Consider the following 15,500-nt stretch of genomic DNA (forward strand, 5'->3'; position numbering starts at 1 on the left):
TAGAAAATACACTGCATGTCGCTTGTGCAGTAAATGGTGCAAAAAGTACAGTAGTTGAGTGTTTTTGCCAGGAAAGGAAAAAAGTAAATGGCTCGTTTTGTTGCCAGAATATGGGGGAAGCAAGTTTTCAATTCTTTGAGGAAAACTTTACTGTCCAGTGTGAATGTTGTTCAGTCATTTGTAGTGTTTTGCTGACAGCTGCTCGTGTTACTCAAACGCCGACAGTGAAGGTAAACTCATAAAGGTTACAGAGAAAACAATCACAAATCGGTGCTTAGTCTCGTGTCATGTTACTCTGTTTTTGCTGGAATTTCATCAAAGCTGCCTTATATCTAATACTCATTTGCAAAGGGTTATGTTTTGGGACACTACAGGCATCAGCTGATTTCTCCGTTTACATCAGCCAGTGTATTGGTGTTGTCCAGATTTGATTTATTACCTCTACTACCTGACATTTATGTGCAAACAGCTTATTCATTTGGGGCTTTCATGTTAGTTGAAGGGCACAAGTTACAAATGTTCTTTCAGCATCACTTTCAGTTTTAACCCTATCCCTGCCTGGCTATGAAAAAAAAAATCATATGGTGAAGGATTCATTTGTCCAGGTTCTACAGGTTTTACAGACTTCAAAATAAAACAGCTGTATAGTTCAAAGCAGTACTGAAACACCACACAGTTGCTGTATTTTTAATGGCTCACCCACTCTCTGTTGTGTTTGCAGGAAGGAGTAGAGGTGAGGGTGGCGAGGATCTTCAACACGTTTGGCTCCCGGATGCACATGAACGATGGACGTGTCGTCAGTAACTTCATCCTTCAGGCTCTACAAGGAGAACCCCTCACTGTATGCATTTTAAGCTTCTTACTTGTCGTCTCCTTTCACCTTTTGTTTTTCTTTTTTCCACCCTCAAGACAAATGACTGCACACATTAGGCCTTTCATTTTCAGTGTTAGCATTATGAGCATGTATACACAGGGTTAACCTCGGTGAGATGATGATTCATGAGGACTGCTGCTGTTGCACTGCATCTTAAATATTATGAAAGCGTACGAACAATCCTGTTTCTATTCTGTAGCTGTACACAGTTTTAGCTGAAAGGTAGAAGTGTTTGTCTAGATGTAGGTTGAATACGGTTTATGTTTTAGCAGTTGATTAAAAACAACAGGCTTGTTTTCTGGCATTTATGTTGAGCTGGTGTCGAAGCTGCTGGGGACATTTTTGCCTATTTGGGGTGTGCCCTACCCACTTGGCCATCAGGTTGTCATGAAGTAGAAACGTATTGTTTGGTAACACAGCATCATATTGATTGTGACATTTTGCAGTGCCAGTGTGTTTATCATGGAGAAAGGAAACCCATTTCCTCTTGTTCTTCTAGGTGTATGGTACCGGTTCTCAAACGCGAGCCTTTCAGTATGTAAGGTAAGTTACTCAATTCAGTGTATTTTTATTTTATCCACATTTTGTCTTTGTGCTCCACTGTGTACATTTTAGTTGCATTAAATCTTAAACTCTTATCTACCACCAATTAGGAAGCAATATAACAATGCAGTTAGAACATAATTAATAATGAAATACGGTACATATAATAAATACCTGATGACCATGGCATTACAATGGATGTGTAGAGTTGTTGCTTTTTAATAGATTAAATTAGAGGCTTTTCTTTTCTAACACCAAAGTAAAACTGTGATTTTTTATTTTTTGCGTGTGTGGCATTTAAAGTTTATCAAAGATATGTTCTGAGGTAGATTTTTTTACATGAACTTTGGTGTAAGGCAAAGAAGCATTGCTTTAATTTGATAAATATGAGCACTGTGCAGGTTAAAAGAGTATTTATCGGTTTGTGTGTGGCTGATAACGAAAGTTATTTCATCTGTTTGAGGAGATCAGAGACACAGAGCTTTCCTATCTCATCAAAGCACTTAGCTGCTGCCCTGTATGACTTTCCTGTTCTGTGAATAGTCTTTGGGTAAAACTCTTTTTTTAAGTAGAACTCTCAGAAAAGGATGTTTCACAGGTTCTCAATAGAGTTGAGGTCAGAGGACGATGATGGCCAAAAATATATATACTCTTATGCTCTTTCATCTTCACTCTAAATAGAAGCTGATGCTTTCTTTTCATTTATGCCAGGTTGGACAATTTCCAGTTTTCTCTTGCTTCTATTTCCCCCCAATTAAATACTAAAGAAAGGAAACGAGTGGAAAGATTGTCTCAATAGTAGGTGGAGAAGTGGTTTAAAAATACTCTGCTGCAAGCTGCTTATTCTGCTACAACAGCTGCTTCTGTAAAGTCATTCATCTCTTGAGAAGTGAAGCACATGCATGTTGTAGATTTATATGTTGTAGTGTTTACAGTGACCTCAGGTTTCTCTGTGGAGGTCACACTGTAGTATCTCCCTGTTAATATAAAATCTATATGTGATGTGGGCGCCCCTATAGCTCACGTAGTTGAGCAGGGCGGCCCATGAACAGGGGTTATAGTTTCCCAATGCAGCGGTCGTGGGTTCGAGTCCCCTTTGCTGCAGCTCTCTCCCCCCTTTCCTGTCTCACTGTCTCACTAATAAAGGCAAAAAGGCCAGAAAAAAAAGTCTTTAAAAAAAAAAAAAAAAGAATCTGTATGCGGTGACAGTGTTTTTACCCTGATGTATATATCATTATTATATCTCTTATTATGGTGTCAAATAATGTTGGGAAAGCTGCTGCTCATTTCTCAAGGTAAATACCATGAATGAAACCGAGCTCATCCGATTTCCTGAGTTATTTATAACTTAGTTGGAATGCTGGTTAGCCAGTTTTTGACCTGACCTATTCAAACCCGTGCTACTTTCTGCGAAGCTTACCCAAAGCCACCGAGGTTGACAATTACCTCCATAAAGTTATATGTGGGAAGCTACCATGTATAACTCCAGACTGAGATGACTGCTTCCAATTATAAAATCAGGTTATTAGCCATAAGACCGTATTTACCTGCCAGTCTGCGACCACCACTCACACGTCATGTCTGTTCAGTCCACCGATGTGTCAGCATCTGCTGCTGCAGCAGCAAGTGTCATCGTCATACAGTCACTTCGATCAACAGGCTGTCACATAACGTGCTGTCAGAAAGGTATGATGGGATGAAAAAATAGATTGTGGCCAAGCCTAATGATCACTGACGACTCATGGGTTGGAATATGAACATGTTGATGGCTGGTGTCATCACAAGAAAGCCTCTAGTTATATAACCGCCTGTCCTCCAAGCGGTTTCTGCTCCTGTCACATTTTGTTCAACAGTTTTCCATGTGCTCACAGGTGTTACCAACACTGTAAAAATGCTAACGGGACATACTATAAATATTTTACTACTTACATTCTGGATCGTGTTTTTATACTTGTCTCCTTTCTGCTCTTGTGAAAACACAGCCCACAGATCAGCCAAGCAGTCCTTGAATTTTTGAGTTTTTTATTTTTTTTAAACAGAATCTGAAGTAAACAGCTTATTTGTGGCAAGGTTTTTAATGAGACATGGGAGTGACTTTAGATGAAATATTTTAATGTTTAGTTGACAGAGTGCATGTCACGGATGATCACTTAAAACCTGAACATCCGGTAGTTCTTTCTGTTGTTACAGCCTGGTTGTGATAAACGGTGTGATGCTGGTGATAGATAACATGCCTTTCAACGGCACTGGTAGCTTTTGGGTTTTGGCAAAGTCACAATAAATGCTGTGTGTGAGTCATGAATCATCAGTTACATTGACTACTGAGGTATGATTCATACTTTGTCAAGAATTAGGACCTCTGTTTGAGGTTTATTTGCACTGATTGCATGTTTACACCTGCTCTCATTTGCATAACAGGCTCACCACCTGTTAGTGAGCCTGTTATTATCACAATGCTAAGCACTCACCAACCACTTCATTAAGAAAGCCTTTTTATTACTTGGCTGGGCCTCTTTTTACACCCTAAATTCTTTGTGGCATGGTTTTGACAAGATGTAGAAACACTGATATTAAATTCTGTCGACATTCCGTGTTGACATGATTGCAACACATAATGTTGTGCATTCTCAGATGCTTCTCTGCTCACCACACTTGTAAAAGAAAAGCAGTTATCTGAGTTTGAGTCTCTCTGTCAGCTCCAACGAGTCTGACCTTTCTCATCGACAAGGTGGTTTCTATCCACAGAATCGCCACTCACTGGATGTTTTATGTTTTCTGCACCACTCTGAGTAAACTCTAGAGACTGTTGTGGTGAAAATCCCAGTTGGTCAGCAGTTTCAGAAACAGCCTGTCTATCACCAACAAGCATGCCACTCTCAGTCACTGAACCTGCATTATTGTGTGCGCTGCAGCTACATGACTGACTGATGTAATAATAAAAGTGCTCAGTGAGTGTGCCGTATAGCCATTTTTGAGTTGTTATCCAGGTTAGGGACACGGTAGAACCTGGACCTGCAGTTTTTAAACAGCACTGTGGAACAAAGTTTGCAGGTTGTGGAGGTTTTTGGTTTAAAAAAAACGGTTTCAGAAGGGTATCGATTCAAGTTTGTCTTCATTTTGGAAGCTTCCCTTTGTGCTGGTGTTGAGTTGTGTTGCATTGATGTTTCTGATATGTTGGTCTCTCCTAATTGATTCAAATGCAAAAATACATGTCTCAGTATGTCATGTATATATGCATGAATGCAGATTTGACATTTGGCGGAAGGAGCTCGCTGATGTGGACACAGAGCAGGGTCAGAGATTACAGTTAATCATGTGTATGTATGTGGGACAAATATAGGGATAGAATATTTAGTCCATCTGTTTGGGCAGCTAGGTTCTTTGTATATACTGCACAGTACGTGTCATTAGTCATTTCTGGATGATTTAGTGGACATGAAGGCCTAAAAACACACTTGTGAAAATTATACCAATCGATTTGGTACGAAATGTTTAGCGTGTTAAGATGGTGAGATTACTAAGATGATGAACAGGATAAACTTGTTTCCTGCAACTATAAGCATAAGTACGTCAGCTTTGATTTAACGGACGTATTTACCTCAAAGCTACGCTGTGTCTTCTTTAAGTCCAGTCTCTCAAAGTGTCAAACAATAGCAGTCTTGTACGGTTTGCCTGGCTCTGTCCTGTTGTTTGAAAATATACTTTGTACATTCTGTCTTTATTGCTTCAAGTGTCATGTATTGTAAGTGCAGGTTGACTGTGTGTAGTTGTTGTGTATGACAAAAAGAAAAGAAAATGAGAAATAAAGCATTTTGTTGATGCTGGCGTATATTTTCTGACCTTGGAAGTTTGTTCCACTGCATTGTTGTGCTAAAATAGTTGTGGGTGGGGCGCCACCATAGGCCCTATAGCTCACCTGGTTGAGCTGCCGTCCTGTGTACAGGGCTATAGACCCCGACGCAGTGGTCTCGGGTTCGAGTCCTGCTCATGACCCTTTGCTGCAGGTCCTTCCTCCATTCTTTTCCCCCTGCTTTCCTCTCTCTCTCTCTCGCTCTCTCTCTCTCTCTCTCCTAACCCAAAAAAGGCCAAAAAATATCTTTAAAAAAATGGTTGTGGGTAAGTTCCAGCTGAGAAATATGTACTTCATACAAATCAAAACTACAGTTCTATGTCATTTGTTTTGCAGTGATCTGGTGAATGGTCTGGTGTTATTGATGAACAGCAACATCAGCAGTCCAGTCAATCTGGTGAGTTCATCATACCTGACTGTGTCTCAAGCTGGAATGGAAAATTAATTATGTACAGGCAGACACTTTACTGGTGAGTCATTTTTTTGTGTAATGGATATTTATGAAACCTGTTTGCAGGGGAACCCAGAAGAACACACCATCCTGGAGTTTGCACGTCTCATCAAAAGTCTCGTTGGTAAGGCAATACTCTGTGTCACTGCGAACTCATTACCCCCACTGTTTCCATCCCCGTTTAGTCAAGCTTGACTTGTTTGCCTGCTTATCTGAGACATTTCAATGCACATTTAGCCTGTGTTTGTCCTATTAATGAGACAGCTTTCACCCTGCATCTCATTGTTCACAGACTGGTCTGCAGTGCAGAACTAGTGAATCATGCATGTTGGAAATATGCATTTGTTCATGCTCTGTATATCTCTCCTGTCTCCCTGTCCGTCGCTCCCTTTTTCCTCTTCTTACATTAAACATTTAAACGTCAATATCATTGAATACACAACATTTCCATTCATGATGGCAATACCAGGTCATCTGGATAGCATCTAACTGTGGTCAAGAGGAGAGTCATTAAAGGGTTTAACCTCCGTCACTGTCTCGGTCTGAATGGCTTATTAATGTCTCTTTCTCATTTATATGTCTTACTGATTGTTTATGTGGTACCCTTTCTTTCTGTGAGTCTGTCCACTCAAAAATCAGTTTTGTTCGAGAAATATTTTCAAATGCATCTGCTAAAACTACAAGGTTTCTCTGAGCTAACCTGAAATGTTGCTTTTGACGTTGTGTACCTTTTGAGCAAGTTTTGCGCTATCACAGCTAGTCAAGAAGCCAGTCCTGGTCCAATTGGCAGCTTTGTGTGGTATCAACACTTGATTCCACTAGGAATCAACCTTTAGTGAATTTGAAAGAATCTTGTGTCCAAAAATTAAACTTTTGAAATGAAAAATATTTGCATATTCAGAATTTCTGGATTATTATTTTTTTTAAATGAAGGAAAAGATGACAATGTTATTTTCAGAATTCTAACCTGCTTATTGAACTTTCATACAGAAAAATCACATCAGAACAATTGTTAGTCATATTTTTATACATCTTTAAACATGGCTGGAAAGGATCTCCTGAAGATTCCAAAGACATATTTAAAAGAGAGCGCAGATGACAAAGTAGATCCTGAACATGACTTTGCGACATCACGAATAGAAGTTTGTGTAGGAAAGATTTAGGAGCTAATTTGCTGTGTGTCATTTTCTCTGAACAAAACTTCCGTTGGTATCAGAAACCCCAACCGCATTTGTGATCCTCATCTGGCACAGCTGCTGACCTTACACACAAAGCCACCACAACAAAGTGAGAGTCAGTTGAATCATAATAACATCTCCTTTTCTTTGTGTGCTTGTGTCTGTCCCCCCAACACACTCCCATGCTCACACACACAGTGAGCCGAAGCCAGATCCAGTTCCTTCCTGAGGCTCAGGACGACCCGCAGAGGAGAAGACCTGACATCCGAAAAGCCAAGATGATGCTCGGCTGGGAGCCAGTGGTACGTGTGACGCAATCGGCTAAATGGTTCTGAAACGTTCATGTGTTGTCTTGCATTCTAAATATGCCCTATGTTTAGTAGCTCAGATTTTTAGGACTCTGAGGCTTTTAGTGGGCGAATGTAGACCGTGAAACGTAACTTCTGCCCCCTTCTAATGAATATTGCTGCACCGAAGATTCTCAGTGACGAAGATGTTTTGCAGGTCTTATCTTACAAGGTCACGCTGATATTTTTATACAGAAGTCAATGAACAAGATCAATGTTGAAATCATTATTGCTACATTCTCTTGTTATCAGTATGTGTTTGGTTGACCTCCAAGTCGTGTTCAACAACATTAAATTCATTTCATACAGGAAGATGATTTTTTTTTTTTTTTTTTTTGACAAAAACTAAATTATAGAAACTAGATGTACGTACAGTTGAAACCAGGAGTTTACTTACACTGTATAAAAAGACACATAACCTTTTTTGTTTTTGTCCTCCCACTAGCTGACATTAAATCAGACTTTCCAGTTTTAGGTCAGTTAGGATTATCAAAATTATTTCTATTTGCTGAATGCCAGAATAATGAGACAAAGGGTTTTTTTTTTTTTGAGAATTTGTTTTTTATTATTTCCTTCAAAGTCAGAATTTTACATGAATTTACAGTATGTGGTAGTGTTGCCTTTAAACCGTATGACTTGGGTCAAATGTTTTGGGTTTCCTTCCACAAGTTTCTCTCAATAGTTTGATAGAGTTCTGTTCCATTCCTCCTGACAGAACTGGTGGAACTAAGTCAGGTTTGACTGAGATCAGGGCTTTGTGATGGCCACTCCAAAACATTGACTTTGTTGTTCTTAAGCCTCTTTGTAACTAGTTTGGCGGCATGCTTAGAGTCGTTATCCAATTCTCTAAAATAAATAAATAAATAATAATAATAATAATAATAATAATAATAAATAAATCTCTTATTATTTAGCAAAAAAATAAAAAATAATTTTGTTAATCCTAGCTGACCTGAAACAGGAACAGTTTTGTCTGATTTAATGTCAGACAGTGAAAAAAAAAAAGTTTTTTGTCTTTTTCTACAGTGTATTTAAACTTCTGGTTTCACCTGTATATATGCATTTTTGATATTGATATTTATCAGTTCAGAATCAGATTTGGTTTTTGGAGGATAGTCACTGCCTGGGCCATTAAAAAACATTAACTTGTTAGTGTAAAAAGTCTCAATTGGACTTGAAGATTCTGTCACAATATGACTATATGGAGAAATAACCGTTGATGAATTATCACACAGCTTGGCTAATGTCTGAGATTTTTGTAAATGTATTTAATATTTAAGATATATTCATGTAAAATGAGATTCTCTGTGAACACATAATGTATATTTCATCATAATTCTAGCTCTTTTAAGGCGCCACATTTGTTGAATAGCAGTGGAAACTAGAATCCGTTATTGCTTTATAAATGTACAAATAATGACAAACTGCATATCGTGTGTTTGGAGAGTGACTTTCATCATCTCACCATTAGCCTCGGACGAATTCATAGATGATATTTACAGCCAGTATTTTGCTTATTCATTATCAGTCTTGCTGTTTTTAATGTATTCATGAGAGCGGTATGATCTGAACATTGGATGTGTTCTAACTTATGTCAACAGGTGCCTCTGGAGGAAGGCTTGAACAAAACTATTCAGTACTTCAGCAGAGAACTGGAGCACCAGGCCAACAACCAGTACATCCCCAAACCTAAAGCTGCCCGCATGAAGAAAGGACGACCCAGACACAACTGAGGCCGGCGTTCTCCATCAGACCCTCGTTCGCAAACACAAAGATTAAAGACTCCTTAAAGAGCAACTCAATTTTCTCAATTTTCTCTCTCTTAAAACTCTCTTTATAAAGATAGTGCTGTCTTGTGTTGGAGCTGCCGCTGCATTGGGGGTGAGGGGTTCCTTGTCAGAACTCATGTGGGTGATGGACAAGCCTGAATCAAAGAAGCAAGAAATCTGAAACCCAGCCGACCTTTTTGTGAATTTGTGCTTTTGCTATTTAAAATCGCCGTCTTGAGAATCCTATACAAACATCTCACACTGTGCACCCGTGCTTTGTTTTTGTCGGTTTCACTGTGTTTCGTCTCTGGAAACGAGCTACCTGAGTTTGTTTTCCCACTGGACGCTTTGTCCTCTCACCAGTGGCGTGCTGGCACCCTGTTGGATGTTCATGCAGCGCACTGCAGGACTGGACAGATCCTCGAGCAAGACTGTTACAACATCATTGTGTGTTTTTCAAGACGTCATCGTGTTTGTGAAATCTCATTATCAAGATGTGCATTATCAATTTGAGGTGAAGATGCTATTTTAATAAAAATATTTCCAATATTTTGTGTATGACATCGATGGTTAAGAAGATGCTTCTTGTACGATTGTTTGGTGGGATTAAAAAAAGGCGGGAGACGGAGGGAGGACGGAGCCGCATCTTTATTCACAACCAACGACAATCAGCTGCCTCAAAGCATTATGTTGATGTTTAACAAGAGCAAAAACACACTGTTTTATGTTCATTTTTCTAACTAGTGTGTAAGTAAACGAGTTGGACGGGGTTACATTTGTGGGTGTAACCAATCAAGACAAGAAAAATCAGAGAGAAATCAGGGGACTAACTCAGACACAGAAGCAGGTATGTGTGTGTATTTAATGTACTTAAATCTGTTTACACACTCAAACTGTGGCCACCAGACTCCTCCTTTGTAACAAAAAGTAGGTCCCCAGAGCAAAAATGATTAAATTCTGAGTATAAAGTCTTGGTTTAAGGTTACAGTGAGATTAAAGTTGGGGGTTAAGGTGAGGGTAAGCACCAGAAAAAATCGATATAACTCAACGTGACGTCCTCTGAAAATGATGGAAACCAAAATGAACACGTGTGTGAGTGGAGTTAATAGTAGTCGTAGTTGACATTCGCTCCGTGTCTGTAAGAAGAAGGGTCCCGCGGGCCGATGGGGGAGTTTTCATCATAGTGGTGCTGACGTCCTTGATCACTGGAGCGTGCGTGGTCCATCCAGTACGACAGGTCAGTCTCCAGCCTCTGGTGAGGAAAAAAACAATAAAAAAAAAAAAAACACCACAGACATGACATGTAAGGAACCTCAAAACAAATCCCAAGCTAATAGACATATACAACAGATAAGCTGTCAGCTGGCACCGTCGGAAGGCTCAGCTGTGGCAATTAGGCACGCACAAAAGACAAACACTGAAAAGGCCAATCCTTTGACAGCTTTGGCCTTTGAAGGAAGCAAAAGCAAATTGTACATGCACAAGGTGTCATGCACGGGGCTGCTGGAGGAATACTGCTGTAGTTGACTGAAACACTTGCCGCCAGTTGTCAAAAACGGAGGCAGCGGGGCGTTATTTTGTGCTCGTCTCCCCTGTTCCTGCTCTCATTATCTGCTCCTCACTGGCCCTAAGGAGTTCTACACTCGCTGACCTGAAAGAAAACTGAACATGCTTCTGCTGGTGGGTGTTTATTTGTTCATGAGGGAGGAAAGTTTAGTTCATATGTTCATTTCCACAAACTGTATTTATTCATTCAGTCTGGTAACATTTGGAGGAGAAGTGTTGCTTTTGAAGAGCATCTTTTCGGACATCAGACCAAACTGCTTCACTCCACATTTTTTTTCCCATTTTACTTCAAATATATAAAGATTTTTTTGTTTCCATTCTGTGCTGCTTGTTATTTTTTCTGCGTGGGGCTTTGTTGACTCCAGTTTATTGTTTTTTTGTTGGTTTTTTTGTATGTGTTTGCCACTAAATAAGCAGCAATCAGTTTTAACCTCACGATTGTGTTTCATCAGGACTGTGTGAGGTGCTTTGATCAGATGTAACTGATAGTGGCCCAGCAGCATGTGCTGTACATCTGGTCCGCTGTGATCTCAAATGTTCCTCTCGCTTCTGATCAGCTTTGCGGAAATTACTTGATCCTTGAAAGCAGGAAGAAGCAAAACTACTACTGATAGGAGACTTTGTGTTTCTGTATTTTGTGTCTTTTAACTTTTGAGAAATAACATAAGAGTGATTTCTCAGTGTAGATCTGTGTGCTGTGTATAAGAAGCCCTGTCATGTTGGCTGCTTCACTGGCTACTGTTGTCTCTTCTTGTTCTTTTTTCTAAAACGAAAGAGTTGCAGCGTTCAGAGAAAACCATGAAATCTCCAGAAGCAGGCGTAACTCACCTGCTCGTCAAACCCCATGTACATAAACTGCATAATCCACTGCTGCACGTCTGGTCTGCTGCGATCCCAGACGTTCCTCTTGGTTCTGCTCAGCTTTGCCAGGAACTCCTGAGCCTTGGAAGAAGGGACCGCGATGGAGGACTTTGATGGGGCAGTACCAGCTCCTGCCACTGGATGGAAGCACAATGAGGGAAACAATGAAGGGGTAGTTTCTTTAAAAGAAAACAAAGAACTAATGGAGTTGATTTTCCTGTCAGCGGCATGACAATACTGTTATTAAAGATGTTACCGTCTCTTTTCCTTAAGATCTTGAGTAAGCTTCTGTCACTGGATGCATCTGTGGAGGAGACACAGTGGAGGCAAAATGAGCTGCAGTGCAAACAACACTCATCCTGACAGGTGGGTCTTGATAAATTCTAAAATACAACTAAATCATTCATCCATCCATTATCTGTACACCGCTTAGTCCTCACTGGGGCCGTGGGGGGCTGGAGTCTATCCCAGTCTATAGTCGCCAGTCTACTACAGGGCTACACTTAGAGACAGACAACCAAGCACACTTACATTCACACCTATGGACAATTGAGGACCACTAGTTAACCTCAACATGTTTTTGGACCTTGTGAGAGAACCCGGAGAGAACCCACGCTGCACGGGAAGAACATGCAAACTCCACGCAGAAAGATCCCGGATGTCCTCACTAGGACACAAACCGGCGACCTTCTTGCTGTGAGGCAACAGTGCTAACCACCACTCCACCTTGTAGCCCCCACAACTAAATCAGATGATAATAATTTCTACAACAGCTGCACACAGTGTTCATGGTCAGCAGGTTTTCACCTATTAAGCATGCAGTAGACATTGTATTTTAAAAGCAAATCTTTTCAACCAACTTCACACTTGTAGGCAACTTTTAATGCTACTTCTATGAAAATGGTTCATGAAGCCTCTCAGCTGCATCAAAAAGGCATTTTATTATTTTCCTGATTATGCTGCTTACACTGATGCAAATGCTCTGATTGCCTTTAGCAGCTTTACACGCTTCACTTTCAATTTTTGGAGTTTGCTAAAACGGTTTCATGGATGGGTTTGTTCTCACTTTTCATTTCAGATGCAAATGTCCAAGTGGAGCATCACGAGTAGTTACAGGAGAAGTTGGCAACTTCAGGAAAACTGACCTCCCACCAACCTACATGTAAATATATTTGCGACAGTGACGTCCTTCCTCCAGCTCTGCGCTCACATCGCAGCATTAGTGTTACACTGTGTGAGGAAAGCTCATGTATAAAGTGCACTAATGGGATATTGTGCACATCACTGCACCAAACTGTCTAATCAGATGACCTTTTATACTCAAAAGTGTAAATGACTCAGAGCAATGTTCTCTCAGGATACTTATGTCCTATACATCTGGGCTACGTCTCCATTAGTCTTAGGGGGTTTATGCCATCTGCTTTTGTGTATGTGTGTTGAGTGAAAATTCAAGACTGAGCCAGATGTTCTTTAGAAAGCAGTCTACGTCAGAATATGCACAGAAATCCAGGCCATGTCTTACAGTAGACAGCCTAAGTACAAAGCATTTTCACCGAGTGGTTAGAGATGCAAGGATACAGTTGGAGAAAATTGCTTGCATGTGTTTATCTCCGGCTTTTGGTGCAAATGAATGAGCTATGAACAGCCAATTTCTGCAGAACTTCTCTCCTTACTTTAGCAGCCTGCTCAACAACATGTACTGTATGAGTCATTCTCTCCACAGACTTTGCATGGGGCGTTTATTATTGTTCCCCACCACTATCATTAGAGATGAGGGAGCTTTACGGTGTCTGCAATAGGGAATTAATCAGCTTTTAATGCAGTACTTCTCACCCTGGGGCTCCCGCCCACTAAGGGGGATGTGACATAATTTCCGGTACTAGAAATGAAATTATATATGAAGAGTTCATTTGCAAAAACAGATAACTCCATCTTCACAAACCTTCAGAAAACCCACTTTTCCATCGTCTACCTGAGACAATATCAATACCAGGCTGTGATCAAGTTTGCCTCTGTTAAGTTAGGTACGCAGTGTCCTGTTTAACCAATATTATCAAGCTAAACTAATACGTTAAACATGTTAAGTATTACAGTTTCTAAACTTGTCAACATATGAGCATGCTAATGTTTGCATTTAGCTGCCCGTATGCAGGCTGTGGACATTTAAACACTTATCTTCTGAAGATGTCATGATGTCTTCAGGATTTTGGAATAAGTCAAAGGATGAGACACGGTAGAAAGCTGTTTAATTTGTGAGTGATTGTTCTTGGCAGTAATTTCTTGTCCTGTGCATTTGAAGGACACAAAGAAATACAGGAAGGTGTCATCTGCATAACTATGAAACAGCATTCACACTGCCAAGTTGTAGCTTTACCTTATTAAAAAAAACAATATTGGCCCCAGAATAGAGCCCTGTGGCACACCACTAGAGAAGTGATTTTATTTTTCAATCAAAAATGAAAAACAAAATCACACGGTCTGTTCTTTCCAAATGAAAAATTTGAATTCGAAAAATGCTCCTGCTTGGTTTCTTAACAAAATAAAGAAAATGAAAAATACTTTATTTATCCCAGAAGGGAAATTCAATAAATTCAATAAAGGCACTGCGAAAAAACAAAAACCTACAAGGTACCACATTTAAGTGCTTTTGAACACCTGAAATATTTTTTTCTGTTTTATGTGTTTTTCCTCTGACATGCTTTTTTGCTTTTTTTTTTTTTTATTACAAATGAATTACTAATTATCTGATGATGCCCATAACTTTATTTTTTAACCATCTCAATATAATTTTGCTTCTTTTTTTTTTCCTTTTTGTTTGAATATAAGGCGTTTGTGAGGCATATTTTGCACATTGTTTACCTGATGGTGAATAATAGTGTAACTCTACCAATAACAGAGGCAGGCATGACCTCACTGGGATGGATTTTTCAACTAAGTCAGTTTAAAGTTGCTGAATTTCCTTGAACACTAGAATGAATAGAATACAACGGCTCCACTAAAGGCTGGTAAAACACTTTAAAATATGTGCTAAATGGCCTTTTAAGTCTGATACGTCCACATTTTCTCTGTATGTGTTCCTTATCTAGTTTAGTTAAGCTCTGTCTGTGACACAGAGAGAGAAGATAGTGACAAAAAGTCATTGTCTTGAAACATTTTTTCAGGACTCAAACATTCTCTGCAAGATATCTCACACATTCTTGCATGCAGTAATTCATCATTTGAACAACTAGTGCCATTAGAAGATAAACGAGCTCAAGAAGCAAGAGATAAATGCAAAATCAGATGGTGACAGACTGTGAAGTAAAAGGTTGTAAAACAAAGGCAAAATTAAAGCAGAGGGGGAAAAAAATCCAAAGAAAAAAAGAAGACTGTGCTTACCGCTAAGAGCTAATAGTATCAGCAGTACAGTCAGCCCCATTAACTTCAAAAAGAGCTGCTGGGATGCCATCTTGTACCCACTCAGAGTCTTTCCAGAGCTCCTTAAAGGCAACAACTGTGTTTAAACTGCTTCACAACCAGAGGGAAGAGTGGGAGGCAACCCAGACTTTCCAAGTGGAAACTGGCCCGTGGCGCTGGAATGTCTTTTACCTCCCTGCCTACAGAAATGAGGCTGCAACTGGGAGCTTTTCTGCACTAAAATGAATTTTCATGTGTGTCTCAGGTACTTTTCCAGCAGTGAGAGTGAGGGGGGGAAACTGAGCTCCAGCTTATCTGAATGCAGATTGGCATTCAGGTTAATTCTGTGGAAATATGCAGGATTTAGAAAAAAGAAAAGAAAAAAACATTGCAATTTGTAGTATCCACGGAAGGTAGCTGCAGTAAACATGTGTTTTCAATTTTCTGAGGGGATTTTCTGAAATTAAAAAGTCTCTCTGGATTTTTATGCATGTTGCAGGAATCATTTTTGACAGCAGTTGTTTTCCCCCTCCGTGCTTCACTGAAGTACCTGAGAGGAAATCTGGGCAGCAGCATTAGCTAATTGAAATTAATTTCAACATTAAGTCAGTGACCAACAGTTAAATACCTAATATCTTGTTTCAGACATCAATCACTTTGCCCAG

At 39.8% G+C, this 15,500-nt stretch overlaps 2 protein-coding genes across 3 annotated transcripts in view; one reads left to right on the top strand and one right to left on the bottom strand.

The window, feature by feature from the left end:
• Positions 1–9,561, top strand: part of uxs1 (UDP-glucuronate decarboxylase 1) — a 37,361-nt gene extending 27,800 nt beyond the window's left edge. For both annotated transcript variants that reach the window (XM_008275596.1, XM_008275597.1), the window contains 6 exons: positions 722–841; positions 1,374–1,417; positions 5,604–5,664; positions 5,785–5,842; positions 7,095–7,198; positions 8,845–9,561. In XM_008275596.1, coding sequence (XP_008273818.1) covers positions 722–841; positions 1,374–1,417; positions 5,604–5,664; positions 5,785–5,842; positions 7,095–7,198; positions 8,845–8,976 — 519 coding nt within the window. In that variant the 3' untranslated portion in view covers positions 8,977–9,561. The remainder of the gene's footprint in view (positions 1–721; positions 842–1,373; positions 1,418–5,603; positions 5,665–5,784; positions 5,843–7,094; positions 7,199–8,844) is intronic.
• Positions 9,562–9,642: 81 nt separating this feature from the next.
• On the bottom strand, positions 9,643–14,969 carry ecrg4a (ECRG4 augurin precursor a). The gene is made up of 4 exons (XM_008275598.1): positions 14,818–14,969; positions 11,696–11,743; positions 11,407–11,576; positions 9,643–10,264 (listed from the first exon to the last, which is right to left on the bottom strand). Exons 1-4 carry the CDS (start codon positions 14,885–14,887, stop codon positions 10,115–10,117), a joined length of 438 nt encoding a protein of 145 aa, XP_008273820.1. The 5' UTR covers positions 14,888–14,969; the 3' UTR covers positions 9,643–10,114.
• Between the last annotated feature and the right edge of the window lie 531 nt (positions 14,970–15,500).

The sequence above is a fragment of the Stegastes partitus genome, unplaced genomic scaffold, assembly GCF_000690725.1.
Source record: "Stegastes partitus isolate 25-593 unplaced genomic scaffold, Stegastes_partitus-1.0.2 Scaffold55, whole genome shotgun sequence".
Classification (NCBI taxonomy): Eukaryota; Metazoa; Chordata; class Actinopteri; family Pomacentridae; genus Stegastes; species Stegastes partitus.